Source organism: Euprymna scolopes, chromosome 16 (assembly GCF_053919585.1).
Source record: "Euprymna scolopes isolate OS-2025 chromosome 16, ASM5391958v1, whole genome shotgun sequence".
NCBI classification, from domain to species: Eukaryota; Metazoa; Mollusca; class Cephalopoda; order Sepiida; family Sepiolidae; genus Euprymna; species Euprymna scolopes.
The window spans coordinates 110,672,264-110,696,859 of NC_136497.1; the positions used below are offsets into that span (position 1 = coordinate 110,672,264).

The 24,596-nt window shown below is 34.9% G+C and overlaps 1 protein-coding gene across 1 annotated transcript in view; it reads right to left on the reverse strand.

Moving 5' to 3' along the window:
- The window catches only part of LOC145296050 (lysine-specific histone demethylase 2-like), a 211,622-nt gene that overhangs the window by 16,443 nt on the left and 170,583 nt on the right, over positions 1-24,596 (reverse strand). The window contains exons 14-18 of the mRNA XM_080142105.1: positions 20,249-20,449; positions 19,479-19,553; positions 13,706-13,822; positions 12,073-12,201; positions 9,290-9,421 (exon numbers count right to left, since the gene is read on the reverse strand). Coding sequence (XP_079998231.1) covers positions 9,290-9,421; positions 12,073-12,201; positions 13,706-13,822; positions 19,479-19,553; positions 20,249-20,449 — 654 coding nt within the window. The remainder of the gene's footprint in view (positions 1-9,289; positions 9,422-12,072; positions 12,202-13,705; positions 13,823-19,478; positions 19,554-20,248; positions 20,450-24,596) is intronic.

Sequence of the window (24,596 nt, forward strand, 5' to 3'; positions counted from 1 at the left end):
AAGTAAAACAAATACTGTATACCCTTTAAATAAGGTTTTTATTAGCACAAAAGAATGATACGTCGGGTCCGACGTCAACACTATAAAGTAACATGGCAGACACTACTGGAGTCGTATACAGAGCTAGCACTTCGTCATGGAGAGTGCTATTGGGAAGTTTTGTATCCATACGAAACACAATACAACATTCTCCCCTCCATTAAATTAGAAAGTTCCTGCCGTGAGTGGAAAGTTCATTCAAGTATTAGTGTATGAAGGTGGGTTGATCACAACCAATGCAAGGAATATAGTTTAATAGTTCAGGTTCGCAATGTTAAAACTCACTAATTCAGCCAGCACAAGGAGTGCAATTTAAATAAATTTAATCAAGATTCACTAAACTCTAGAATCACAAATTAAACTTATCTGGTGGTCTTCTACTATGTTCTGAACGTCGCAAAACAGGTGGTTCTACTGGTGGGGGTGAATTTTCCTCTTGCTGATCTGTTGGTGTATTATTCCAGTTTTCCGAGTTATGTAGGTGATTGGTGAATTGAAAGTCTTTCAACGAGGCCAAGTCACATGTAGATACAGTCATCTGCCTACCCTCATTAGATCGAACAAAGGCATAATGGGGCTTAGCATCTAGAAGTTCAACCTTAACTAGAGGTTCATATTTAGTTAACCGGTTGTGTCTCTGCATTAAAACAAAACCAGATTCGGTCATCAAAGAGGGTACCGCTGTCCCATATACTGATCTTCTTGGGTGTTTAAACAGGCGCTCATGAGGTGTCTCATTTGTGGCTGTGGATATTAAAGACCGAATGGAATGGAGGGAGTCTGCTAAAACCTCTTCCCAGTATTCAGTCGGCAAATCTTTGTCTTTCAATGCTAATGAAATAGTTTTTCACACTGTTCCATTCATTCGCTCCACTTGACCATTCCCCTGCGGGTGATATGGAGTGCTGTAGCTGGTGGAGATCCCTTTGCCGTGCATATAATTCTTGTACTCAGCACTCTTGAAACAACTCCCGTTATCTGAATGAACTTGGCTGGGCATGCCAAATATAGAAAACAGGTGGGAGCAAGATTGCAGTACACTCTGGGTACTTGTGTCTTTACAAGGGTATACAAATGGGAAGCAGCTGTATTCATCAACTAATACCAACATATACTTATTTGGGGTAGATGAAGGTAGGGGTCCTTTAAAATCGAGGTTCAACCTCTTGAAAGGTTGAGTTGATTAAATGCCCATCAACAGGGCGAAAAAATCTTGGTTTGCACTTGTTGCCAACAATACAGTTCTTTGTCATCTGCCGAATATCCTCAAGAGAGTAAGGGAGGTTTCTACTCCTTACGAAGACCATCATCCTTGTAATCCCAGGATGGCACAAGGATCGATGCAAATTGAGGTTGTTGCTACTATTCACAGTAGCGCAAGAAGCACGTGTCAATGCATCAGCTACAAGATTATTCTCACCAGGGTGATAATGTCGAAATTGAAGCATGAAATCTCCAATCTCCAACGGAGCAATTTATTGTTATTTATTCGACTATGGTGATTTTTGGTCGTAAACAAATTTTACTGATTTCTGATCAGTAATAAGTTTGAAGTGCTTCCCCAAGAGGTAATGGTACCAATATCTAACTGCTTCTATAATGCACGGCTCTATGGACAAATTTATCTTTAGTTGACTTTTGACAACTAAATATTTTCGTTTGCTAGCCAAATAGAAAAGTTACTAGCCAAACTCACATTATTTTTTGAATATGACATCTTCGTCCTGTGACGATTATGCACATAAAGTTTTTTCTGTATTTTTCTTAATAAGTGTAATTCTAAATATACAACATACAACAGCCTTCCTTAAGAAATAATAATATATTGTTCTATTAAACTTTTATTGTTTAAATAATTTAACTTCATTTTATTAAAAAAAGTTGAAAAGATATTTTTCACTCAGTAGTGAGCTTTGAAAGATTGTCAGTAAAAGAAATGCAATCGCCAAAAGATAAGCGTTTCATTATTTCTAGTCGCCACTTTAAAAAATCACTTGCAAATGCGACGGTTTCACTCGCAATGTAGAGCCCTGTAATGGCAGCAGCTTCCTTTTCAACAGCTGGATGGTTTAGTTCTGAGCCGTGTAGAGTTTGTGAGAAAAAAACAACTGGTTGAGGACTCCAGAAAGAGCACAATCAGAGGCATCAGTCTCCAACTCATGGGGAGCATTCTCATTGATAGTTTTTATTACATCTGATTCAATATCTAGCCTTAGACTGTCAAATGCATTTCGAGCTTTAAGGGGAAATAAATTGGTCTTAATAAGAGCAAGGAATCTTATCAGAATACCTATGGATCCACTTTGAATAATAGGAGAAAAATCCCAGGGCTCGCTTGAGTGATTTTCTGTCAGTTGGATAAGGGAGTTCTTTTAAAGGCTTCAACCTCTCAGGGTCGGGTTTAATTTGACCGTTGGGTCAAATAATATAACCCATGGAGCTCAATTCATTCACAGAAAACACACACTTTTCTTTATTGTACATAATTTTCCGTTTTTCTGTTACTTTGATAAATTTCACCAGATCCTCATCTTGTTGCTCCTGATCCTTTCCACAGATGAAAATATTATCCAGGTATCCAAAGGTGTCGTGTAAGTCCTCAGAACTAATAATTTCATTGACAATTCGCTGAAAACAAGCAACTCCGTTTGTAACCCCAAAGGGTATTCGGGTGAACTGATACAAACCGGAGTTAGCTTCAAAAGCAGTGAAGGGTTTGTCATTCTCATTGATGGGGATCTGGTGATAACGCATTTTTCAGGTCGATTGTGCTGAATACATTATACTGAGCAACCTTATTCACTATGTCATCCAGCCGGGGCAGGGGGTAGGCATCAAGGCTTGTGTACTTATTCACAGTCTCAGAATAATCAATAACCATTCTCTTTTTCTGATTATCGGATTTAACCACAACCACTTGTGCCTTCCAGGGAGAGTTTGAGATTTCGATGATCCCCGATGATCCCCTCCTTTAAAAGGCACTTAACTTCTGAATCAATGAACTTGCTATCACTTGAGCTATAATGTCTAGACTTGGTGGCAACCGGTTTGCAGTTCTTATTTATATTAGCAAAAAGTTCAGGTGGTATCACCGAAGCCACAGCGAGTCCACAAATCTCAATAGGAGTTGAACTCCCACCGTACTTGAAGGTAACGCTTTCATGTTTACTTTGAAAATCCAGTCCGAGAATCACATCACAACAAAGGTTATTTAAAACTGAAAGTTTCTGGTTGGGATACATACGTTTGTTAAAAAGTACATTAGGAAAACAAACACCTACCACTTTAGATGAGAGGTCAAACGATGCCAGCGAAATTCTCAAGTCTGAATCTGTTATTTTTAAATCCAGATCTTCAGCTACTTTGGTGTGAATAAAGCTGTCAGAGCTACCACTGTCCATTAGTGCTCTTAATGGCCGAGCCAAAATGTAGATTTCTAAGGTGGATCTCTGTAGGGACGATGGAACTGCCGAACTCGAACTTATAGAGGCTAAGGTTGGATAATGGACCGAGGCAGAAGTTGATTGAGTAGTATTATTTGATTTGCAGCATTTTGCAAAATGCCCGATCCGTTTACATCGATGACAAACACTCGATTTTGCTGGACATCGTGATTTTGGGTGTTTATAATTTCCACTGTTCCAACATTTGATTTCTGATCTAGCAGCATTTAAGTTTATTTGATTAAAATCCAAGTCCGATATCTATTCTTTCCCGCGGGCTGCAGCGGTTGGTTCCTGGTATCGTGCATATTCCTCATTGCATTGCCCAGCGCTCGAGCCTGGTCAAACAGTGTCCAGGTCGAGCATTTTATTTTCCAACAAACGCTAACAAATGGTATGGGACTGAATTCCGGCAATAAAGGCATCCCGAATCGATTCATTAGCGTACATCGCCGCGCTGACGTCCCTAAAATTGCAGTCCTTGCTAAGGACTCATAATGCCTGAAGATACTCGTCCAGACTTTCTCCCGGTTGCTGACGCCTCGTGGCGAGGTGATGCCGTGCGTATATCTTGTTTTTTGGTTTGATAAAGAGTTCCTCTAGTTTGAGATAGGCTTTCCGCAATCACTGACATATTCGAAAATATCCGGTGAAATAAAATTTATCAGGACCGACAATTTGTGGAAATTTTCCTGGGGTAGTGCCGCTAAAAAATATTTGAACGTAGCAAGCCAGTGCTTAAACTCTCGCTCGGCATTAGATGAATTAGGGTTTACGTCCAATCGAAAAGGCACGATCCATTTTTAAAACCTTTTACTTTTTTTTTTACCCTTTTGTGCTAATAAAATTGTTGTAACTAAAACAAATACTGTATACCCTTTAAATAAGGTTTTTATTAGCACAAAAGAATGATACGTCGGGTCCGACATCAACAGTAAAGTAACATGACGGACAGTACTGGCGCTTCGTCAGGGAGAGTGCTATTGGGAAGTTTCGTATCCATACGAAACACAATATAACACTGACCCACTAAAATATCACCTCTCTCTTTGCCAAAATCTTTGAGCCCTTAATTAATCAAGCACTAGTCCACCACCTCATAGACACTAAACTTCTCTCCATCCAACAGTATAGATTTAGGCATGTCCACTCTACTGCAGATGTCCTGACTGTAATCTCTGAATGTATACAAGTATTGTATAAGGCAGAGGTTAGGGTGGTAGCCTTAAAAATATCTAAGGCCTTTGACAGAGTCTGATATAATGTCTTATCATGAAAATTAAATCATATGGTCTTACTGGAAAAATACTAAACATGATCAAATCTTTCTAAAATAAGAGACAAATCCAGGATGTCTTTAATGGTCGTACGTCAAAACAACATGATTTAAATACGGGTGTGTCTTAGAGGTCTATCCTTGGACTTTTATTATATTATATTCATAAATAATCTTCCTGATAAAATTGTCTCCGGGCTCTGGGATAGCTGTATCAGCTGATGACATCACATTATGTAACAGACAGGATGGGAAAACAAATGAATACATATCTAAAGAAATGGCTAAAATCTTAGAGGAAGACCTCCAGTCTTTAGTCGAATGGGAACATAAATATATAGTAGTATTCAATGCTGCCAAGACCAAGCTTTTTCCTTTAATAATTACAAGAAACCTTTTCACCCACTGATAACCATGGCTAATGATACACTACCTAAAAGCTCTTTGTTCAAACTCTTCGGCTTAGCGTTGACAGGGAACATAAATTGGAATGAGGCTACTGCAAAGAAGGTGGGCTGGTGCATCTGCTACTAGTCTCTCACTCCTAGACAAGATTCAAAAAAGAGTCACCAACCTAATAGGTCCTACACTGTCAAACAAACTCCAACCTCTATTTAATCAATGAAATGTTGAATCTCTCTGCCTATTTTACAAGTATTTTAATGGAAAGTGCTCCGATGAACCCCAAGCCCTTGTACCCCTCAACGTAAATAACCAAATAACTCAAATAACCAAAGAAACAGCAAAATCCCACCTCTACATGGTTGTGATCATTAGATGCCAGAAAGTCTTCTACTCAAATAATTTCTTTCCTTAAACTGCTAGACTTTGGAATTCCCACTTGGATTGCTGCTTCCCGACATGCTGAATTTCAAGTGTAATGTAAATAGACATCTTGTTGCTCAACTCCCTACATAGTATCCCTGCAAATTTTATCCCAAACAGTAGCCCCTTATATCCATACATACTTTGTTGATGAATTTACTCTACATAATTTAATTAAAATAAATCTCAGGATTTTAGACAAGGAATTTGATAAATAAAAAAGTATACAATTTTGACTAACGTACTTCCTAACTTCCAGTGTAGTGTTACCAGAAGCAGTGACAAGGCATATGAGTTCCTCCATTTTTATAATTCTTTAGGATTTCTATTGTAAAGTGAATTATTGAAATAAAATATATATTTTATTGTATACAATAAAAATTAACAAAATTATACAAGTAAAAATAACACAATTAGTCTTTATTTGCACTTTTAATAAACAAATTTAAAAACTAGGCTTTTTTGTTTTATTTAAAATTTTATAAGAAATGTTTATAAAATTATAAAAATAAAAAGTGTTGTTTTTCTTTAACTTTAAAAATAGTTTTCTAAAACTAGCAGGGCCCGTTAACCAGCATTGCATGCCCCTCCCCCTTGTAGAAAAATTAAACTATAGTTGTTGTTCTTGCCCAACCCCCAACCTCCTCATGTTAAGAACGGCTTTCAGATTAGACTCCACCAATCCCTCCCCACATGTAAATACTATGAACTAACAAAGAATTTTGGGGGTAGCAGTGTCGGTCGGATATGATTAGATTTTTTCTTCACCCGTGCGTACTAATCTCGAAGCTAGTGATTTAACGTGCATAATACAGGCTTTATATCGTGGAAACTACTTGTATCCATCAAATAATCAGCATAAAACCTATAGTGGAAAACCTATAAAAGTCATCATTTTAAAGAAAAGTGTATAGTATGTGGATCTATAATCAAACAGCCCCCCCCCCTTCCCTAAAAAAAATAATGTTTTTTTGTTTTGTTTTTTTTAATTCAATTTTCACCCCAAACAAGGCACAGTGCCACTTTGAAGCAGGGGGCTACTATTAGGGAATTAATTAGCGGGGTCATTATGAAGGGAGAAGAGTAGAAAGATGTTTGTTAACATTACACTTGAACTTCTGCATATCATTGCAGTTGGGAAAGCAGAATCCCGGAAGGGAGTTCCAGAGACCCGCAGTTCTGGGGAAGAAACTATTGGAGTAAAAGGCTTTCTTGCACTTAGGGATCTCTACTGTAAAGGGATGAGACTTAGTAGCTTGTCGGGGGTAGTTACGTTGGGGAGGTACAAGTGTTTGCAGTTCGTCAGAGCATTAAAGTATTTGTAGAACAGGACGAGGGATGCAACATCTCGTCGATGGGACAGAGGTTGAAGCCTAGATGACAGTTCAGGACCTATCAGGTTGGCGACTCATTTTTGAACCCTGTCCAGGAGCGAGAGACAAGTAGCAGATGCACCAGCCCAGATGTGACAACAGTACTCCATACATGGGCGAATGGTTGCCTTATAGAGGTATAGGATACTGGCAGGCGTAAGTAGTTTGCTAGCACGGTAGAGGGAGCCAACCTTCCTTGCAGCAGCCTTGGCAATGCTCTCAATGTATCTATTCCAGTTCATATTCCCTGTAAACGTTAGGCCGAGGAGTTTAAAAGAAGTACTTTCAGGCAATGTGTTCTTGGCCATTGCTATTGGTGGTAGAGAAGGTTTCTTGTAGTTATTGAAGGAAACAAGCTTAGTCTTAGCAGCATTGAATCTAACCAACCATTTTTGTCCCCATTCCACTACAGATTGGAGGTCGTCCTCTAGTGTTTCTGCCATTTCCTTGGATATGTGTTCATTTGTTTTCCCCTCATATCTGTTATAGAGAGTGGTGTCATCGGCAAATATACCCATCTCCGAAACAATATTATCAGGGAGGTCGTTTATGAATATCAGGAATAATAGAGGTCCAAGGATAGACCCCTGAGGTACTCCCGCATTTATGTCATATTGTTTGGATGTATGTCCGTCGAGGACAACTTTGATTTTTCTATTACTTAAGAAGGATTTAATTACATTATGAATTCTTCCAGTGATTCCATATAATCTAATTTTCCTTAGAAGACCATCGTGCCATACCCTGTCAAAAGCCTTAGATATATCAAGGGTCACCGCTCTACCCTCCCCTGTTTTATCCAATGAACGGTATATACGTTCAGAAACTACAGTTAAGATATCTGCTGTTAACGGGCTTGCCTGAATCCATATTGTTTGTCAATCAGGAGTTTAGCAGCTGTTAGGTGCTGGACTAGGGCTTGATTAACTAAGGACTCAAATATTTTGGCGAAAAGCGGGAGGAGGCTAATGGGGCGATAATTTAGTGGGTCAGTTCTTTCACGAGAATTCTTGAAGACTGGTACCACAGAGGCGGTTTTCCAGCAGTCGGGAAAACAAGATTCGTTAAGGCATTTATTGTAAAGTTTGGACAGAACTGGAGCAACCTCGGCAGAGCATTTTTTTAATAGCACAGCCGGGATGAGATCTGGTCCACATGCTTTTGAGGTGTCTAGGTTTTTTATAATAGCATGTACCTGAGAAGGGGTGATTTTCAAATCGTCAAGTGTGGCGTCTGTTCGCAGAGGAAAATCAGGGAGTGAGTGGTGTACCGAGTTCAGTGTGGAGTTTGAGGCAAACCGACTGGCAAGCAGATTAGCCTTGTCAGTTGCCGTGCAAGCAACCTCATGATTGTTTGTTAGTGGGGGAATAATTGACTGTCTATTATTAACTACGCTGTTGTAGATTTTCCAAAAATCCCGGGTTCCTAATTTCTGTGCTTCGATGCGCTTTCTGGTGGTTTCAGAGTAATCTGTCTTAGCTGTGTCTATCACTCTCTTACAATTATTTCTAGCTTCTATAAACTTCTGTTTATTTGAGCTGGACTTGGTTGAATCTGCGGAACGCATGCTGCCTATGACAAATGGCAGCTGCACAAACAGAAGTAAACCATTGGGGAGAGTGGGGCTTGCTACAGTATGGTTGTTGTTGTTGTTGTCCAACCCCCAACCTCCTCATGTTTAGAATGATTTTTGGAATGGTCGGCCACAACATCCCCATGTTCAGAACGGCTTTTGGAATAGACACCCCCAACTTGTGAGGGGGAGTCCAAACATTTGCTCCAAAATTAACTTTGATAATCGCTGGCAGGATCCCCATGCATAAACACTATGAACGTGAAGAAAAAAGTTGTCATTTTAAAGCAAAGTTTGTAGGTGGAGCTAAGGTAAAAATAAAAAAAAGATCAATTAGTCTATAATCAAACACCAGAAATCAAAATATTGAGGCGGCAACATAATTCTCAATGGTGAATGCCTAAAAAGAAAAGTAAAGAATGGTGCCCATAAATATTAATACTATGTTTCAAGGTTTTTTTATTTGTTTTTTATTGAGGGGGTGGACATGTGTGCGATGTTTATGTGTGCATAGGTATAGAAAAAAAAATAAAAAAGAAACACCTTGTTATAAAGCAAAGAAAAAAAAAAGCCTCATTGTCGGTTTGTTAAGGAAATATGAAATTGAAAAAAAAGAATAAAAAAACATAGCTATACGTAAATACTATGTAGGAGGTATTTGCGTGGTAATAATGTGTAGGTAACTGTGCTTATTTACTAGAGAAAAAAACAATTTAATGGAAACATTCTAAATAAAAAAATAAAAAAATCATAAACTGACCTGTTCTGGAAAAAGCTTATACAACACTTCCATGCATGCATCAACAATTTCTTTGCTTGTTTTTTCAATCATTTTCTTTAAACCATTGCCAGCAATATATGTCACTAATATATGACTTTCTTTGCCAGATTTCTGGAAAAAAAAAAAAAAAAATTTTTTTAAATAAACATAATTCTGAAAACATAATCTCATCTTTAAGTTAATAAAACTGTGTGAACTTCCCATGTCAATCTAATATTGATAATTTCAAATTTTCATTAGTTAATATTAATCAAATATTTATTGAAATAAAAAATATTATATCATAAATTAATTTTTTAAAATCCTATTGAAAAAAATTATTACAAAATTAAATCCATCAGAATGCATTTATGTTTCTTTGTAAACAAGTCAGCGATTTTCATCTTTATTATTAGCCGAAAAATCATTTTGTGACCCTTGAAAGGAATTTGGAAGCATTTAAACTGTTGAATTGAAAGTTATTTAAATTTGCTTTAAAATACTTAGCAAATCTTTATGTAAGAATGCAAGTTTTGGAAGTTGTTTAATAATTTTATGAATAGAGATTAAAACAACATTAGCATAATAGCAAAATTATAGTTGTATAATAATTTTATTCAATCAATAAGTTAATGACCAAACAATATTGTATATGTATCTGTGTATTCAAGTGAGTGAGTTTGTTTTACGGCATTTCAACCTTTGAGAGCCATTTAATGCCAAGAAAAGGTTTAATTGCTTTGTTTTGTTTTTTATTAGAATATAACTTTTTTTGGTTTCACTTTTGGAGATCTTGATAATCTTGATTTAAAAGGGATTCAGGTATTTTGTGGTAGTTTTTCTACCCGAGAGTCTTGTGATGGTGTTAATGGTTGTTCTTAATTATCTTGTTATGTAGACAGGGTTTTGCAGTGAATATTGTTTAGATTGTTGCATAGATGTCTCTATAAGGTTAGGAGTTTATTTGGATTCATATTTGCTAGTTTTTGAGGATATTACATTTCTGGCTTTAAGAATTGGGAGTGGTTTGCAATGGTTAAGTTACTCTTGAATAAAAGTGGGCTGGATGGGTATTCTCAACAATTTTTCAGGCTTCTAAGAAGGAAATGTTCTGAGAGTATTTAATTTTCATTATCTCCTATACTCTCTTCCATTCTTCACAGAGACTTGAGTCAGCCGAATGTTCTCCTTGACAGTTTACACATTTCAGCTGTTGATATGTAGCTTCCTAGTGGTCAGATCTGTCCATTTAACATTTTTTTACATACATTTACACCAGTTTAATTATGTCAATTAAAACATCTAAGTGGATTAGATATATAGATATCCACTTTCGTTATTATGTACCTAATCATAATTTTTGTTGGAGGTTTGCGAGAAATGTGATGATATCTGAATTGGTGTTGAGTTCTTGACCATTTTTCTTTATAGTGATTCTTTTAACATCTGCTACAAATTGTTTAACTTTTGTTTGATTTCGTCTATTGTGCAGTTAGTTCATTCTGGGCTTTGAAGTATTGAGAGATTTATTGGGGTAGGTTTTTATTTTTATATTGTGTAGTGAGGTGGCTCTTAATAATAGTTCAGCATTCTTGTTTTTTACTTCTACTATCAAGTAATTGTTTTGATTGATTTTGAAACCATGTTCACTGTGAGACATTTTTCTATTATGAAGGGTGAGAGTTTGGTGATTGGTTCTTCCACCATTAACTCAAGAATGTATGAACAGTGTAAGTAAGTGGTTACTTCTTCCATTTCACCATCAGTGTCCGGATGTGATCTTTTGCATAATTTCATAACTTTATTAGTGTTAGCTCACAGATTATTGTCAGGTGCCATATGCAGAGTTTGGAATTTCATTGGCTATGCTCCCCACTCACCTCGAAGCCCCATGATGCATGTCCTTTCTTAGCAAGATGGGCCTTATGGCCATCGTCCTAATTCAGACTTTGTAGATTTGAAAAAGGATTTATATGAAGTGAGCAATTGAGGTTTCCAGATATATTAAAAAGGAGTAATCAGAAAGATAGCTAAACAGATGACAAAGACAAATATGGAGATTGTTAGAGAAAAGAAATGGCAACAAATGAACAGTAGAAAAGGAATGCTTAGAAATACTATTATAAGAGATTATAGAATATTGAGTTTTTATGCGACTGAGAAAATCAGAGTTGCAAAAGCAATATCTAAACCAGCCATAAGAATTGCAAAAAAATTATACATTGTGATTAATTGTGATTAAGATGAGTACAACTACACGACTGTCAGGTGTTGTTGCAGAAATGTTGAAATCCGTGGAGGCATTGAGATGATCACAAACTTAACAAATCAGATCATAAAATGGGTTGTTTCAAAAGGTTGAGATATGAATACAGTTGTTAAATGTTACAAAGGTAAAAAAGGGACTCTGGATAATAGAGGTAATTATAGTTGATGGATCAAATTTGAAATGTGGTTAGAGAGAAGTCCAAAGAAAATACAAGTAATAAAAAAAGTATTTGAGAGAAAAAGAAAGACATAGTCAGAGATAGGTTAGTTTAGAAGCTCAATTTCCAATCTGTAAAATAGACATAAAATGATGATCGTTCATTTTGTTGTTTTTTGACTGTTTTCCCTTTCTCTCCTCTGATTATTTACGTCATTCACCGCATCTATTATCACCTTTTGTTACATCTTTTTGATGTAATCCAGTGTGCACGGTGTCAAGACAACCAAGCTTCAAATTCTGACTTCAGAAAACAAACAACTTCAAAAAGGTTGAAACAAAAGATTTATTTACTTACATGGACTCTCGAGAGATCATAAAATACACTAAACAGACCTCGGCAGCTTTCATCAGATGCAACATGACCAAAAACATCAACATCTTTTACTTTTTCTTTCCAAAAATTTGTTTCAAATTGCAATACAACCTAAAAAATAAAAAATTAAAAAATAGTTTTAAAGCATCTACTTAATTTTCATATCACATGGAGAAAGTTTTTTTCTTTTTTTTTGAAGCATCAGAATTTATTATGACATTATAATCCACTACAATGCATTTTATTTCTTTGTAAACAAGTAAGTAATCTTATGTAAATAGTTAACAAAGAATTTTTTTTAACTTTGTGACTCTCTTAAATTTGAAAAGAACTTGGAAGTAATTAAACTATTGTATAGAAAGTCATTTAAATTGGCTTTAAAATTCCTTATTTAATGAAAAGATTGCAAGTTTTGGAAGCTATTTACATTTGATAATTTTATAGACATCAAAGCAACATTATCTTAAGAAAATCTATATATCTATAAAAGTGAACGTGTCTGTCTGTCTGTGTACATTTCCCTACACAATAACTCTGTCAATTTTCAGTCTACAGACACGAAATTTGATATACAGGGTTTTGGGAAAATCTTTGTAATCGGTTTTCAGCCAGAATTTGGCTGTTAAGGGGTCAAAATTCAATGATTTGACCTTTGAAAACTCTACCAATTTTGGGTCTAAACACTTGAAACTTTAGATATAGGTTCCTTGGACATGGATCTAACTTAATAACTTGATTTGAGCATCACTTTCAGTTTAGCGGTTGTCGTAACAGCAAAGACATCACTTTTTTCCCCATTCTTTTCCTCCTTTGCGGTACGGGTTCTAGCCTGCCTTCCTACTACCACTTTTTTTGTTTTTTTTTTTGCTCAACATACACCTTCAAACACCCGGGCAACGCCGAACTGAAATGCTAGTTAGTTCTAGTTTTATAATTTAATTCAATGATTTAATGACCAAATGATACTTTAATAATTAAATTTGGCTTTCAAAATCTTTGTTCTTTTTTAATTTAGTTAAGAAAAATAAAGAAAAAGGCATAGTTTAAAACAAAAGTGAAAATAAAAATTCCTCAGAAATAATATAAAAATCCTGTATCCTGATATGTCAAATTATATTGAAATAAATGTTTAAAAAAAAAAAAATACAACAAGAAGTGACAGGAACAGATGGTGGATAATGAGAGGGGGGGGGTTGATTAAGCAAAATAAATGTGCCACCTGCATAACTTGCGATCATAGGTTATGAAAGAGATACATTTTTATTTTAAATAATTAGGAGTTAACTCAATAAATGGAAAATTATCATGGAAAGTTCCTAGAAATCTATTTTGATCATTCCAACCAACGATGAAAATTTGGGCATTTGTTAATGAACATCCATTCTTCCTAAATCAGCTGCCAATTGTAAATAGTGAATGACAAGATTGGTGACTTGTTAATATTAAGTCCAGATACAAGGTTAAACCATTTGACAATCACTGAATAAAGTGATTGCTGTGACCAACATCATATGCAAGACAATGCACTCCTAACAAAAGAAAAATCTACAAAATAATGGATGAAAATTGTGACAGTTTAATAGAGATGAGTTTGAAAAAAAAATTCTGAACAAACCATTTCTACAATTCCAGCCCCTAAAGACTTGATAGCTTTGGTTTTCTCAGCAGGAAGAGGAGGCACAAATTCAATAACATCATTTTGAAGAACAGCAAGTGGAACTGTGACAAGAACCTGCAATGAAAACGGAATGTTTATTTAGAATTATACTTATTTAGAAAAAATTAAAAAAAACTTTTGATATACTTACTTGTCACAGCATAAAGATGTTATATTGCAAAAATTAAAAAAAAATGATCAAGTTTGTTTTTTGTTTAAGAAAATCAAATTTTATGATTTTTAGCAAAGTGTTCATTATTCAATTAAATCAAACAAAATCTCAAACTACACTGTCACTTTTGAATTTTGGTAAACTTTTAAACATAGTGCCAGCATTTCTCCAATTCAGCTAGTCATAAAATTTGATTTTCTTAAAAAAAAATGTACTTGATCAAACAACATAATTTTTGGAATATGCCATCTTCGATCTGTGACAGGTACACATATCAAAAAGGCTTTTCTGCTTTTTTTTACTTAAAATTTTCATTATAAGTGCAGGTCCATTATATTTCATTATAAGTGCAGGTCCATTATATTTCATTATAAGTGCAGGTCCATTATATTTCATTATAAGTGCAGGTCCATTATATTTCATTATAAGTGCAGGTCCATATATTTCATTATAAGTGCAGGTCCATATATTTCATTATAAGTGCTGGTCCATATATTTCATTATAAGTGCTGGTCCATATATTTCATTATAAGTGCAGGTCCATTATATTTCATTATAAGTGCAGGTCCATTATATTTCATTATAAGTGCAGGTCCATTATATTTCATTATAAGTGCAGGTCCATATATTTCATTATAAGTGCTGGTCCATATATTTCATTATAAGTGCTGGTCCATATATTTCATTATAAGTGCAGGTCCATTATATTTCATGATAAGTGCTGGTCCATATATTTCATTATGTGCTGGTCCATATATTTCATTATAAGTGCAGGTCCATATATTTCATTATAAGTGCTGGTCCATATATTTCATTATAAGTGCAGGTCCATATATTTCATTATAAGTGGAGGTCCATATATTTCATTATAAGTGGAGGTCCATTATATTTCATTATAAGTGCAGGTCCATATATTTCATTATAAGTGCAGGTCCATTATATTTCATTATAAGTGCTGGTCCATATATTTCATTATAAGTGCAGGTCCATATATTTCATTATAAGTGCTGGTCCATATATTTCATTATAAGTGCTGGTCCATATATTTCATTATAAGTGCAGGTCCATATATTTCATTATAAGTGGAGGTCCATTATATTTCATTATAAGTGCTGGTCCATATATTCTTGAGGGTACCTATTTACTATGCCTCCCCACGGGACAGAGTTAGACACAAGGGTCGTTTTTTAACGTGGAGAAAAGGTACAAAAATAAAAATTGTCTCAGTCGTGAAGGATTTCTCCTTCACCGAAAGAGAACAAGAAATGGAAGTGCAGCATCTGAAGAACAGATACTACACTTTGATCTTGACCAAAAAGGCCAAGATTTTTGAGGGTAACACTCAAAACCAAAGCTAGAAAAATTTGAGGTTAAGAAAGTTCTTGCGGAATTTTAAATTTGGATTTTAAATGATGTATTTTCAAATAAGTTTTTGTTATAATACCTTCATTTTATATATCATTTTAAAGAGTATTTTTTGCTCTGTCTAATCGTTTAAATTACAATTGTTTTAAAACAATTATGTTTTCTTTTCAGAACGCTGAATATAAGATGGAAAAAAAGTAAATTTGCCCGATTTTATTTTAATTCAAATTAGGTCAAAAAGCTGCTTAAACAGTTCGCAATATCAATGAAGCCCTTAGCCTAGGAACCACTACTGGATGCACAACACAATGGTGGTTTAAGAAATTTTGTGGCGACAACGAGAGTCTTGAAGATGATGAGTGTAGTGGTTGGCCATTGGATGTTGACAACGATCAATTAAGAACCTTACTCGAATCCAATCCATGCACAACTGTTCAAGATGTTGCTTCTGAATTAGACGTAACGTATATGACGATTTCCAACCACTTGAGAGAGATTGGAAAGACAAAAAAACTTGATAAATGGATGTCTCACGCATTGTTTGACAACCAAAAGAAATGCTGTTATGAAGTGTCATCTTCCCTTCTTTTACGCAACAAGAACAACTCGTTTCTTGACTGGGTTGTGATTTGCAATGAAAACTAGGTTCTTTACAACAAGCGATGCTCAGCTCAGTGGTTAGACACCGGCATAACTTCATGACACTTCCTGAATCCAGAGTTGCACCAAAAGGTCATGCTGACTGTTTTGTGGTCTGCTACCAGTCTCATCCATTATAGTTTTTTGAATGCAGGCGAAACCATTACAGTGAAGAAGTACTGTTAACAAATGGATGAAATGCATCAGAAACTTCGCAACAACATCTAGCATTAGTCAACAGAAAATGTTCAACTCTCCTCCATGACAATGCCCAACTGCACGTTGCTAAACCGAACCTGCAAAAAGTTGAACGAATTAGGTTACAAAATTCTGCCTCATCCACCATACTCTCCGGTCCTCTTACCTATCAACTAATACTTTTTCAAGCATCTCGAGCACTTTTTTCTGTGAGAAACACTTCAAAACCTTAAGCGAGTCTTGGACTTCCGGTTTGTTGGCTTTCGTGGCTCTTGCTGGCAGTAATGTTGTCTGGCAGTGGAAATAATTACATATTCTCTCACACATTCTGAAAAATACTTATTGCTCGTTAGGATAGTCTTGTCGTGATGACATCCCTAGCGAGTATAAATTCCTACTAGTCAGACATCGATTTGGGTTAAGGCTGATTGCGATGATCACATCCCTTGTTCGAGATGAAGATAGGTGCATTCCACAGTCGGATTTCCTTGCGGTTTGCTTTATCTATGATAGTTAATAAGACTTTCTTGTGTGCGGCGTGTTTGCTCAGTTGGTAGAGTGCTTGCCTCGCATGCAAGAGGTTCGGGTTTCGAATCTTGAGTTCGGATGTGTCTAACTGATGAACCCAAATGAGGGTGAAACTCGAGTCTTGGACTTCCAGTTTGTTGGCTTTCGTGACTCTTGCTAGCTGCAATGTTGTCTGGCAGTGGAAATCATTATACATACATTTATATATTGGTAGCTCAAATTTTCAACCCAAACTGATTAAAAAGCTTGCCCTATCTCTGAATACTCTTTATGTAAAATGTCAAATGTTTAAACCAGAAATTGTCTGAGTAATTTGGTAGAGACCGCATAGGTCAAATTTTTTTTTTAACTTTCACCCCTATTATGACCCCTTAACATTTATTGTTTTGGGCTCAAATCAAGTTATTAAGTTAGATCCATGTCAAAGGAACCTATATCTAAAATTTCAAGTGTTTAGACCCAAAATTGGCGAAGGAGTTTGGTAGAATTCTCAAAGGTTAAATTGTTGAACGTTGACCCCTTAACAACCAAATTTCTGTCCGAAAACGGATTACAAAGATTTTCCCAAATTTCAATACCCTGTATATCAAATTTCGAGTCTGTAGACTGAAAATTGACAGAGTTATTGTGTAGGGAAATGTACACAGACACTTTCACTTTTATAGATATATAGATATACATATACAGAGAAAAACCCGACGTTGCCCTGGATTGAATGACGATTAACAAATGTTCCACACTTTCGATCATCTTATTGGTCACCGAAATCTGTGAAATGGACCATTTTTCAATTAAATCAATTGATTGCTTTAGTCAGGGACCCACTACGTTGCATCGGGAGAAAGCTTTACATGCCGCCTCAGAGGGATTAGTCCACAATACTTTGTAGCCTACATTGCATTGTTGAGAACCTACTGTTGATTATTTATATATTTGATGGTTTGAATTAAAGTATAAAATGCAGCATTCAAGTATCATGGTTCAATTGTGCTCTAAACAGAAACATTCATTTCCAACACCCCCTGTTTTATCAAAGAACCTACTGTTGATTTTATATGCAAGGCCCTTCTGCTTGTATGGTGATAAAACTTCTCAAATGCATTATGACGTTAGGCTGTATAAGGGTGCTAACTTTGATCAAAATCAAACTGGTCCTTCTTTAATTGGATTTTTTCGTTTATTAGTTTTTGATACTTATCGGAGGCATTCCGATACAAAACTATCAAAGAACACTCCCAGGCACATAAATACATTTCTGTGAAATTTTCAAAAAATTAGCCCAGCTGCTTTGGCGTCGATAGGAAATGAATTCACAGTGCCTTTTATAAATTGCATAAACATTGTTAGAAATAACAGAGAGCTTCTGCTTAATTATACTGTTTTTTTTTTTATTTCTTTAATTTTTCTTATGAGCTGTATGTTAAAATAAAGAAAAATTAATATAAGTTCCATATGTATCACAAACGTTTTTAATTCTTCACATAATGATCATCACATGAAAAAAAGCTGGTGAAAAGAGAATATCAAAAGACAGTTGTGAAACAGATGTTTGTAGACTGTTGCGAGGAGAACATCTTCAGACTGTTCGGGAGAGTCATTAACAACCTAAATTTTGTGTGCCAGAATTAGAACCGCATGATAAAAGTGTGATATGCTAAGTATTTTAAAATATTATTACTGGTTTCATAGGTAATATTATTAATTGTAGTTAGTTAAGTTTTGATGTAGATAGTTTATATATATATATCATTTAAGCAAACATTGCTAAAAATAAAAGAAGTTCTCTGCTCAATTATACCTTTTTCTTATTTTGGAGATTTTTTCTAATGATCTTTTTGTGTTTATATATACAGGGTGACTCAAAAAAAACAAAAAACATAGAAAGTATATCCAGAACATATGCTGTAGAATGGAGAAAAAAAGGCCAAAGACCCTAGTGTTTTGATGTGATGTTTTGAATATAATAAACTAGTTATGACCAAAGTTTCATTTCATTTGGATCTAACACATAAGAAACGGGGCCTAATTAGCGTTAGGACCCGTTTTTTTGGGGGGTCACCCTGTGTGTGTGTGTGTGTGTGTGTGTATATATATATATATATATATATATATATATATATATATATATATAGTTGCAGTTTGTTTAGAAACTTTTATGCCAAAACCATTGTTTTGTGTATGATTTGGTTTATGATTTTGGTTCACTTGTTAACGGTCTGTAAAGTATATTTTCTATTTAATCTTTAGATGGGCTTTGACAAATATAACAACTTTGTGCTTGTGCAGATTAGTAGTGTTTTAAGCCAACAAATTTCAGATGAAAACATTATGTATCATGTCAAAATTAGTATGAATTCCAAAAATTATGAAAAAATGATCCAGTAGAAAAATAAATAAACGTAAAAATAAAATTTATCGAATTTTATTGTTTATTTTAACGTGGAAGATTTGTGTGACCAGTTCTGTATGACAAACTGACTTGATTTTAATTATAGATTCACCATTTTTAAACACAAAATGTCATAACATAATTGAGTGATTTTTGTTGAATATGCATCGAGCACATCTTCTACTGGATCATTATTCATAATTTTTTAAATTTTATACTAATTTTAAAATTTTTCCTGAAATGTGTTGGTTTAAAAACATCATTAATTTATACAAGTACTAATGACTCTAAATCAAAATGGACCCAAGAGTAGCAGAAACTACAATCTCCAAACTCTCAAATTGAGGCCTCACCACTGAAAGCAGTTTTGTGTCAGCAATACATTTTGAATAAGTCGAAGAATTTCCTGAATTCCGTAACTAATCGATCACAAAACTTACCTTATCAGCTTTAAAAATACCACCAGATGAAGCATATATTATAACACCGAGTCCACTATAGTCAATCTTCACAACCTGAGTAGGATAAGAACATATAGTATGGAAATTATTTGTATACACAAAGAGATCACAAAAATAAAAAAACACACATATACAATATGGAATGTTCCAACATACATCAGGTATCTTGGAAGTGCATGATAAAATGTTTATTTCTACAATCATTTTAAGAATTTCCATGATGAATGTGTACATCATCATCGGTTTAACTTTTTCTTTTTACATGCTGGCATATGTTGAACAACTTTAAAAAATTAACTTCCAAACAACCTCTGGCTAGTTATTTCTTTTTTAAATATTCACATTTTTTGATCCGCCATCTCAACTGTTCTACATTTACTAATCCTAGAACATTCACCCATTCTTTCAATATAGCCAAAGCAATACAGTCTTTTGTTCTATACACATCTTTCTATACTATCCTGGTTTCATTTCCTGAGATTATCAGATCTAAATGTCTTCATGACTCACATTGCATATCCATAGTATCATTCTCATATCATTTTTTTGTTGAAAATAATTGTCAAATTATTAAAACTAAACATATTTTAAAAAGTATTTTTGTAAATTTTATTGCAACAATACCCCTTTCTCAATCACTAAGATACATTTTATATATTCAATCATGGTTTATCATTATAAATAGAAGAGTTTAAAGCAAAAATTCTATTTCAAAGCAAAATACAGATGAATAGAAAAATAATACTTACCTCGACATTATACTGAATGTCTAAATCTTCAGAAAGAAGATTTAATAATTGAGAAGCTCCTTGAGACAACAAGATACTGGAGTTTCCAAGTTGTGGAAATGCCTCATGCTGGTCCCAATGCATAGCAGAGAGTTCTTCAACTGAACATCCACTTACCAATTCCATGTGGCCGAGATAAAATTGCAATATTGTTTCTTCTTCCTGAGAATCAAAAGTTATGAAATGAGAAAATTTATATTTACAGGACTTTTATTCCAAACTAATCTCCGATCATATTTATATTTCGATTGTGTCAAAATAACCAGTTCTTCATCAGATTTAAATATCAGTATACACAAATAAATCACAAATAATCATCAGCAATCATATTCAAATATGGGAAAAAAGTCAGAATAAAAATATCAACATTGAGTCCAATAAGCTATAAAAAAAACAAATAAAAACTTCTTAAAATTAAGATGAAAAAAAATTTTATTTTTTAAATATAGAAGTAATTTGGATAAAAAGATTCATATTGAAAAATATAAAAAATACAAAAATCTATCAAGTTGAAACGAAATGTCTGCCCCTTTTTAATTAAAAAAATTATATAATTATTATTGTATTCATTATTCTCCTTTCTGACCCATTCCAATCTCCAATAAGTTTTTCAATGCCACATTCATGAAATCCATGAGATCCAACACATAAAACTAATGTTAACTGAGGATTATCATGAGTTAAACTAAAAATTGAAGGTATATATATTTTTTTTATTTCTCTTGAAGTAAGATATTATCTATTCATGATTTTACAAACATCTAAAGCTATGTTGCACTGTTGGTGCAAAATCCAGAGAATATGGTGGGTAATCCATACCTTCCTAATTTTTCTTTGTCGTTTATATAGTGTTTTTTTTTTTTCAAAAAGTTTCAAAATTAGTTACCTTTTTAGTTGAAATCTTATGAATATGGCATTATAACACTTGACAGATCGAAAGAGGTCATATAAAAGAATGGAGATTACATTAATAATTAAATAACTCTGATATTGCATTTTATTTCACAATTTGTTTTTTAGATGAGAATGATTTTATTATTTAGACATGTAACCTCCACAATTTTTCATATACATTTTTTTGAATTTGGGAATCTTCTATTCAAACTTGGAATCTGCACTAAACTAAACCCTTTATATAATCCACAGGGTAGATTGTTCACATTCTGTCAGCTATACTTAGATACAAGTATTTATTTTATTATTAGTTATTTCTTGCAGTAAAAACTGAACTTCTATCTCAAGAAGAATGTTACTTAGAATTGATTATTAATCAACACTTTTATCTGTTGCGCCATTGGCACAAATGGACAATTTTAGAAGGAAGCATGGTAGTTTAAATCTATCTAATCTAAATGTGTAATATTACTATTTTTTTTTTTTTTTGCTATAGAATAAGCATTGTCTGGGTTTTTTTTTTTTACTGTTTTACCGTTGAAATTTTTTTATTGTTGTTCTAATCTATTATTAAGGATTCCACATCAATTCTCATTCAATTTGTTACAAAATATATAATTCTGTATTTGATATTGTTTTTTATCATTATCACTGTATTGATGCTTAAGAAATGTCAGCACTTTTGTTATAAAATATATAATTCTGTATTAGATTTTTTTTTTTTTTTTACATAGGTATCACCACTTATCCAGGCCAAGAGGCCACTCGAGGATAAGGGTTAAAGAGCGTACAGTAGAAATTGGACAATATAGTAATCGTTAGTAATGGAGATTCGGTAAATTTGTTAACTTATATGGAACGGCTCATCAAAAACTTGTTTACGTTAGACTTGAAGACAACCATATTGTAGTCAGCTGGAGAGCAGGAAAACGGAAGACAATTCCATAGGCGTGCAGTTCTAAGAAAGAAGCTTTGCTCATGGAATCTAGGTTTAGGTTTAGGCACAGATAAAGAGTAAGGGAAACTAGTGATAGTGTTTTCTGCTAGACGGGTGTTTCTTGTGAAAATTTGGCAAGGGGAGACCATAGAATGGAGCTCAGTCGAGCACTTGCCATGAAAATAACGATAAAGCAGAGACAAACTCGCAACGTCTCTTATGTGAGAAAGAGGTTGCAGGGAAGAGAAAATGACATCCCCCACAAGGCTACGGAGTCTATTTTGAACTCTATCAAGGCAGGATAAGTCCTTTCTAGCAGCTCCTGCCCAGATGTGGCAACAGTATTCCATCCTTGGACGTACCTGGCTCTTATATAAGTAGAGAATTGCATCAGCAGTGAAATATTTACTGGATCGATAGAAAGATCCCACCATTTTTCCAGTGACCTTGGCAACAGATTTAATGTATGTGCTCCATTTAAGATCAGGAGTAAAGGTCAAGCCCAGAAGCTTGTCAAAACATGAGGCCTCCCCAAGACGAGAGCCATTCATTTCAATTGATGCCAGATGGGGATCAGAGCGTTGATGATATAAAGATAAAAGCTTGGTTTTAGATGCATTAAAAGTAACAAGCCACCTCTTTCCCCCATTGTACCACGCGCTCAAGATCAGAGGAGAGAGAATCAGAGAGAACTTGGTCGTTTACTGTCTTAGATGTGCTACCATAGATAGTAGTGTCATCAGCATAGATGCCTATGAATGATGTAAGGATATGATTTGGAAGATCATTAATATAGACCAGGAAAAGAGTTGGGCCTAGGATGGACCCCTGAGGCACTCCAGCATTAATACTGTGAGCTTCTGATTTTTGCCCATCAACCACTACTCTTATGAACCTATCAGAGAGAAATGATTTAATAATTGAGAAGACAAGAGCAATTGGCCTAGAAAGGTAGCTTCCGTTGAGAGATTTGCTAATCCTATGAGATATAACTGTAAGCACATCTGCTGTAGATCTAGCAGAACGGAAACCATATTGTGTGTCACTAAGAAGGCTATTTTTGCTGAGATGGTTGATTACTTCTCTATTTAACACAGATTCCAGCAACTTACTCATGACGCACAGGAGACTTATTGGCCTGTACTGAGCGATCACCTGAATTCTTAAATACGGGGCATACTGATGAGATTTTCCAGGGTGACGGGAAGCAATTCTCCTTAAGACAACGTTTAAATAGTTTGTAAGGATGGGCGCAAGTTCTGGTTGAAGTCTTTGAATACAGTCAGGGCCGGTTGCTTTACTGGAATCAAGGTTTTTGATTAGCTTGGCAACATCACATACAGATATTTGTATATCACATAGCATGTTTTCTGATACAGGAGGAAATATTGGAGGTTGGCAGCCTTACTCGCAAAAGTTAGAATTAACTGCTAAGTTCTTGGCAAAGAGTTTGGCTTTGTCTGATGCTGATGAGATTACCTCAGGTCCATTTATGATAGTTGGGATAGAGCACACGCATCTGTTCAGGATTCTGTTTGCTATTTGCCAAAACTGGTGGGAACCAAACTGCTGCTCAGCTACTTTGGACTTAACAGACTGAGCATATAACTCTTTTGTGTTCTTTATAACTTTTTTTACAATGGTTGCTGGCAGTCCTGAAAGCAGCTTTGGTCTCAATACATCTATTACGTTGGAAGCAATGGAAAAAGTGATTTTTATGCGCAATGGCAGCAGCACATTCTGGAGAGAACCACGGCTGGCTGTTAGGTTTTTGCTGGAATTTTTTCGAGGGTATGAAACGGTCTATACCTACAATTAACCATTCTGTCAAGTCTGATACTATAGAGGACACATCCTTTTTAAACATGGAATGCAGAAGTAGATTTGATATAAATGTGCAGAAGCTATCCCAGTCAGCCATAGAGTATCAATATACTGTACGATGGAGAGGTACATCTGGGGACTTATTACATTTCATTTTTATCTTAACTGATACAACTGAGTAGTCGGAAGATCTAAGTGGAGACAGAACAGAAGCTGAATACAGTTCAGGGCAAGTTGTGAGAAAGAGGTCTAGGAAACTTGCATACTGGCCGTCATTGTCGGGCACACGGGTGGGTTCGTGAACAATCTGAGTGAGGTCATATGCAATGGAGAAATCATGACAGAACCTCCCCTCATCATCGATCTTGTTTGAGTGAGTTAACCATTCCACATTGTAAACATTGAAGTCTCCACAGACATGAATATTAGCTGAAGGATAAGCAGATAGGGTGTGGTCAATTTTCTCAGATATGCTTTTAAAGATAGTAACTCCGCTGTTGTGGGGGCGATAGAGAGCAAATATAAATGCAGTAGTTTGAGCAAGCGCACATATAAGGTAAGTTAGGATCTTCTCTGGTGATGTTCCTACCACATGGAAAGCCATCTTTTATATAGGCACATATTCCATGCCTATGGCGATCTTGGGGATCAGAT